General features: G+C 42.7%; 1 protein-coding gene across 1 annotated transcript; it reads right to left on the bottom strand.

Annotated features, from left to right (window-relative positions):
- Positions 1-7108, bottom strand: LOC121807354 (nuclear pore complex protein GP210-like). The gene is made up of 3 exons (XM_042207574.1): positions 6839-7108; positions 6479-6744; positions 1-5487 (listed from the first exon to the last, which is right to left on the bottom strand). Exons 1-3 carry the CDS (start codon positions 6988-6990, stop codon positions 110-112), a joined length of 5796 nt encoding a protein of 1931 aa, XP_042063508.1. The 5' UTR covers positions 6991-7108; the 3' UTR covers positions 1-109.
- Between the last annotated feature and the right edge of the window lie 243 nt (positions 7109-7351).

Genomic DNA, 7351 nt, shown 5'->3' with positions numbered 1-7351 from the left:
TAGCAACAAGAACTCGAAAAACTACACTAATATAATAATTTTACATGAAAGTCTACAAGCATACACCTCAAAAAAACAATTTGTTCTTGCATCTAATTCAAAATTCAATCTAGTAGGTGTGTTGAGGATTAGCCCTCCTCCTAAAGTCTTGCCTGTAATAAGGAGTTTCATCTATGGTGCTCCTAACATAGTCAATGAACGGCTGCGGTGTCCGAGGCGAATGCTCATTGACCACGGCCGGACTGCTGCGCTTGGGGGTGGCAGGCGCCGCAATGCCCGGGCTGCCGAAGGCAACTCGCGGCGGCGATCTAGCAGGTCTGTCAAGGTAACATATGCCAAAGGTCACTGTGAATATCAGTAGAAAGAGGAGAGCAGATATACCAGCCCAGAAGGTGAGGTTTGCTGGTTTCATGGCTGTTTCTCTGTCACGAGGATAGTAGCTAACGCTGACTTCAACTCTCTGGCCAGTTGATGGCAGCGAGAAAACAAGATGATCCTGGATTCTGGTGGGCCCACGGGCGCTGATCTCATACTTTGCTACAGCAGGATCGCCCCCGTGGATGGGTCTAACGATCAGGTTGTTCCTGTCGAGCCAACTGAGCTCGACGTTGGTGTTACCAGTTAGGGTTATGACACGCTTGTTGGAGTCTGGAGTCAGGTTCATATGCAGTGAGTTCATCCCATCGGTTTCAAGGACAAATCCTCCAACGAAGAGAGCAGATGCAGAGCCAGAAATTTGATGATCATCCGTTAGCGAAGCTCGAATAAAAACAAGCACCTGGTGTGGCGAATCTCCTCCTGTGTTGGCTGCTGAACGCGCTAAATGTTGAGGAGAGTGTGGGAAGAACAGGCAGTGCATGCTGCCAGTGTAGGGATCCTTCCACGGCCTGGCAAACCCGATTTTAGGTGGAGTAACAGCACAATCAAACGAGCTTAGCTTCTTTCTTCCAGAAACTTCATCATTAAACTTCACTGAGAAAGCATATCCTTCTACTGGAATTGGCACATTAGTGATAACCTCATTAGGAGCATCAACAGACACGATGTTCCCTTTCAACACTCTGACCGTTGTATGAAGCTCGAAACTCGAACTTGTACCCTCAAAGTGAACTAGGGCTGTACCTTCTCCGGTGGCTTCAGCTTTTCCAGAGAGACTTTCAATAGACACAACGCTCTCATTGGAACTGAACCACTGCCCTGATGCTGAATCCCCTAAACCTTTTATGTCGAAGTTGAGACTTGCTCCCTGGTGAATGACGGGATTCTGTGGATACAGCTGAGGACCAACAGAGATCACAGCATATATTGCTTTCCGAGGATTATTGACAAAAGACACTTGAACAAGAGCAAAACCTTCACTTTTGGCATGAAGATTGATAGTCCCATGACCATCATACTTGCCAATTGATACAATGTGAGGGTAGTTAGTTTCCACTTCGAACAGCATGATGTTATATGCCTCATGGAAAGGATTTCCAAGATCGTCATGATACCTGATGGGAAGGGCAAGATCAGCATCTAAAGCAACCATGTGAACATGAAACTCATCCACCATTCTGATTTGATCCAACTCCGCCACCCTTACACAAGATGCAACGTCAGTTCTTCCACTTGTCTTGTCTTTTGCTAGTATGCATGCAACACTGTCCGAGTCCTTAGTTATGATTTTAGCACCATCAATATATAAATCATTGCCACGTAACTCATCATTTTTCCCCTTTTCCGGTCCTAACAAGGAATAAGCAATGCCTTTATCACTCAAAGAAACCCCTTTACTGTAGGCATGTGAAGATAAAGGTAATAGATCAGAAGAGGTATAGTAAGAAGGAAGGATCCAGGTTATTGGTGATCCAAGAGCAAGGGGAAGATCAGGGACCACCGATACTGACACAGATGCAGTGTAAAACATTGATTTTGACAACGAATTGGAATTCTTGAATTTGCATGAGAACGAAACTGCAACTTTTGTCCTGCCAGCTGATATTCCGCGAAGAACTTGTACAAAGTTGAGGTCAAGCTCATTTAGGGATGTTTTCAGAGTTCTGTTGCCTCGACCATGCGCATGCTCTGCCCCTTGAAAATCCATAACATCTTTGTCTCCCACAGTCCACTTGAAATTGTTACAGAGCTCATAGAAGGAAAACAAATTTCCCTCTGACAGTGAAGGATATATTGGCATCTTGCAGTTAACAGCAAGTTGTTCACTCTGGACATTTAAAATGGCCGATGAAGGAATTCCAACTTTAACTATGCCATATGCTCGACAAAGCATGATATCACCAACACCATAAATTGTGGCAACAAGAGTACTGTTCCCTGGTGAAATTGCCGATAGTTTCCCTGAGAACTGGTGAATTTGAGCAGTTTGATCATCCAAACTGGAATACCGAACATGTGAACCAATTTTAGGGCCTCCCCTGACTGTAAGCACATAAGAAGCACCTGGTACAAGAAATATGTCACGGGGATGTACTGTTGGTGGTGCATATACTTCCACCTTAATCGGCTGGCTAACAATTTCATGTCCAGAGTGTTGGACAGCACTAAGATATATTGTTGTCACTCCAAGATGCGTGCCTTGCAACGTGAAAGTTGGCCCACCACGTAAGTATCTATTACCAACTAATGGAGTGTCATTATTCTCCATAACATCAACTATATCTTCTTCAATGTGGACACTTATTTTCATGTAAATGTACTGAGAAGGGTCAAAAGTACGCCCATCACTGACCCCAACCAAAAAGTTTATAGACTGCAAACTTCCCTTCTCAATGCTTATATGTTCTCCGGTTGAAATCTTGATCCAGTCCATGTCTGCAACTTGGACAGTCGAAGATGCAGAAAGAGGAGGAACTAGCCCAACATCCTGAACAGTTACAAGTGCAGAGCCTAGGCTTTTAGGAGCCAACGTTAGTTGTGAACAATCATAATCAGGGATCTGTTGTATTACTTCAACAATATGAGTATCGTTTACCAATGTGTCAAGAAAACAGCTCCCTCCAGTTATAGAGATATTCAACCTAGCTTCAGGATTGAAAAACAACAAGCTGAATTCTGGAGTGACTCCAAGAGACGAAACGAGTTGCAGCTGGATTGCATCTGTAAGAGTATTGATATAAGTTTCAAACTTAGCAGCAAAATCATTACGGCCCAAAGAGTGAAAGCTAACAGCGGTGGAACGCACAGTACAGAGTCCAGATGTATTCTGCAAGATCAAAAACCTTTCCCAGCTGGAATATAATGTTGAACTTTCAGTCTCATCCCAGAGAGCCAGTCCTTCACACTCAGCTAATTCCCAACTCAAAAAGATAGAAGATGAATTTGCAAAAGCTTTTCCCGAATCACTAAGACCAACAGCTGATGCCCGTATTTTACGTCCATTGGCTACTTTAATTGGGGTGGCGCGCATTCTGCTCGGCAACAGTTCAGCCCGAGCTGCAGACTGTATAGCTAGAGGCGTGTTCAAAGCTTCATCAGCTATTATTACAATTGATGATGGAAAGTTGCATATAAGCAACAACTGCACTTCAGATACAACAGGTAAATGATGGTCTTCTCCCATTAAGTTTCCACGTCTGAAAACAAGTCTAAAGGTTCCCAAGCTATCACACCCGATTCTGTATGGATTCCCATAGCTGGTTGGTATTTGATGGACCGAAATCTTATCTTTCACAAGACCATCCTGTTCAGCCATCACTGCAACATTCTCAACGTACTCCACATCCTTGCCCCATCTTTCTGGTCCCCCATGAAGCATTACATCCAAGTGAGTACCAGGCACAAGATACAGATAATCCAAACTGCCCAGCTGATTTTGAGATTCAGCATGAACCCAATTGAACCAATAACCACCAAACTGGTTCCCGTCACTTGCCTGGTGAATAATAAGTGGTAAAAATGCAGCAATAGGCGAGGATGCTTTCAAGACAACAGAATCCCTACCAGCATGTTCTGATAGTTGATGATCCCTGGTCAATGTTGCATGCACCAAAGTTTGACCAGAATTTGCAGCATATATGTTTGTCCATGAACACGGAGGACCATATGGAAAGGAATGTCGTTCAGCAGCTTCTTTTATGTCTGGAATAAATACTTCCGTACTTGTATTGACAATTATGAATGAGTCACTCTCAGTTTTCCATCTGATGAAGGACCGGAAAGCATCACATGCATAGAAATATGCACCAGTTGACGCTTTCAATGTAACGGACGCTTGAACATGTGAGCCAACAGGTGCTTCCGTTGGAAAGTTAGGCAGCAAGACCATCGAATGGGGAACGGAAACTTCAATAACCACCTCATCATAATTCAATGAATCAAAGATGGACACTGCTCTAATAGTTGCCTTCCCAGGCTTTTTTGCCTGAACGATCCCAGAGACAGATACAGAAGCAATAGACATGTCTGAAGAAGACCACTTATAGTCACTGGAGGACATGGAGCAACCTCCACTTGCTTTAAGCTCCAGTTCCTGATAGACACCAGTGACCCATGGGAGGAGAATTTTGTCCACATCACCCCTGTCTCCTTCAGTAATAAATTTTATTTGATCGCATACCATGACTTCTTGAAAAACCTTAAGAACTTCTTTCTTTACCTCAGGACCAGTGTGATAAGCCAAAGTTGCAGTAAGCTTTCCCAGACCATATGATTTTGCATCCAACATTCTATAATTGCTCATAGCAGTAGCACCTTCTGAATGTGGGAGAATATTCCAGAATTCATCTTGGTTACTGTGCAACTTTATTTCATCACTTTCTGTTATATAAATTTCATGTGCTCCAGGTCCTGGAGAGAAAACCTTTACAAGAATCATATATAGACGGCCAGCCACTACATACCAGCGAGACACGGAGGGAATGGGCTCAATATCCTCAATACGATCACCACAAGAAGAAAGAGGTGACATGAATAACAACATATTATCAGGTATGACAACATGAAGAGATGATATTTGCATGTGTCCTACGACCCTAGTATCTTCAACAGCAACTGCTGTAACCCCCAAGTTCAATGCATGAACTGTACCCACAGCTCTATCCACTTGAGCCACTGAAGAGTTCAGAACAGACCATTGATGGAACGGAGATGGTAAACTTACAACATGCGGAATATTGCTACGGATGACTTTAAGAGTATAACGAACAACAGCACCAATAAGGACATGTACGGGTGATGGGGGATCTAGAGACATTGCTTCTGCAACAGTTATTACAATTTCATCCCCCAAGTGCCCCGCTGATGGTTCCAGCAGATTAACCGAAACAATCTCATGGCCAATTTCAGTGCCCTTTACTACATAAAAGTCTGAAAAAACACCACTTTCTTCAAGGTTTATTTGAATATCCAAGTCGCCACAAAAGCCACTGCAATCACTCAATGGAGACTCCTTCAAAGGAACATGGACAAGGCTATGAGGCATTTCGTGGGTTTCAGGCATCAACTGCCACATGAATTGCAGGCCCACCAGGGAGGAGAAGACATTGTCTACATCACAACAACAGCACAAGGGAGAATAATTGGGTGAAAGAACGAAAAAGATGAGAATACAAATAAGTAGAAATAAACAAACAACCACCTCCATGAAGAACATAACACTAGTCACAGAACTAAAGTTTCTCTTCACATGAAAATCTCATGAGATAACACAAATCAGCTAATTTTAAGTTGCTTACAATATCTGAGAACAGCAGATAAAACACACATAACAAGAAGGCTCCAGGAAACCACAAGCCAAAAAGTGCAGACCAACTATATCTCATAACTTGCCTATATAAACAAAACCAAATTCAGTAAATCTCGTGTGACAAATCCATGCATAGATTATCAGTAAGGCATATGGCTTTCTTTCATGGTTTAAAAGAAGCATACAACAAGACTCTTCTAAATCTTCAAATCTAAGTCTATTTACTTTTATCAGTTTAAGAACCAGATACATGTACACAAATCAGATACACAGTATGCAAAGAGTCCACTCACATTTAACTGTAACAAATTCAACGAGACACTTACAGGCCCCAGTCCCAACATGTAACAGTTATGTATCATAGCCTTATAACGCATTGTAATTTGCAATTACTGAATACTGCTTAACAGAAAGCAATACATCACCATATTGCTGCTAAGTTCCTTTGTTCTGCATTTCTATGTCAGCTTGTCAGCAAGACCACATGTAGACTTTACATTCTTTTCCAGTTTGGGATAGAAATGGAGATAAGTGTTCTATCCGTTTAGATATAGCAACTCAGATTTTTATAATCGACGGCAATCATTCTTTTCTGAATGAACTAGAAAGTTATTTTCATAGTTATCGCTATTCTACTCCATACAGATAATGGATCCCTAAATGAAGCATCTAGTGCAAATGTGGACAGCAGCTACAATATTCTGAAATTTTGCGAGCACCAGATAAATTCGAACGGAAGCAAAATTAATAAGTAATACTGTAGCAACATTAAAAAAGAGAGAGAAAAAAAACCTTCAGAGTCAAATGCTCGAACGCGAAGAGTAGCGAGTCCATCCAGATCAAGCTTGACAGAGTTATGGAATATCTTAATCTTAGATATTGAATCCACATAAACCTTGCACCTAATCACCATTCCAGTGTTCAAGTCAGTGGCGTAAACCGCAGTCTCCTTGCGGCCACCGTAGGGCGCAATCGACCTCAACCGAGCACTAGTCGAGCAGCGGCTGCTCGCATTGAACTCCGGCAACACCGATAGTATGTCGTGATGATCCCACGACCTACAAAAAAAGTGAGTGGTTACAAAATCAAGCACTTCAGATGAAAAAAAAAACGATGAAAAATAAAAGGTACAACAAGCGAAGCACGGCGTACCACTTGAAGCAGCCGTCGCTGGCCTGAAGCCTGTACTCGACGGGGTAGGTCATTTTGGGCGGGAGGAGTATGTTGACGTCGGTGATGTGGGGACCCGGGGTCGGAAACGACGTCGCATGGTGGAGAAGGAAGAGGAGGAGAAGCGGAAGCATTTCTCTGTTTTCTCAGGTGAAATTTGAGTTCAATGAAGAAGAAGCTGTCAACATTGAAATGTTTTTGAGGAGAAAAAATTTGAGTTGGAAATTTTGGTGACACCAAGAATTTAGGGTTTAGGAGTAGAGACCTGGCCACGAGGCGATGGCTGATTGGGTGTGATTTTATTTTACTTTCTTTTAGAGCATCACACGTGGCGCGGAATTCCCAAAAACACCTTCTGTCACGTCATACGGATTTTCCACTGCAATGCCACGTCATAAGGACTTCCCACTGCACAGTGACGGACATCCCCAAAGACTTCCCGAAGGACTTCCCACAATTAAAAAAACCACAAATTCACAAATTAAACAATTTCCG

Source organism: Salvia splendens, chromosome 6 (genome assembly GCF_004379255.2).
Source record: "Salvia splendens isolate huo1 chromosome 6, SspV2, whole genome shotgun sequence".
Lineage (NCBI taxonomy): Eukaryota > Viridiplantae > Streptophyta > Magnoliopsida > Lamiales > Lamiaceae > Salvia > Salvia splendens.
The sequence above is the reverse complement of the archived record's forward strand: the minus strand, read 5'-3'. Positions and strand labels throughout refer to the sequence as shown.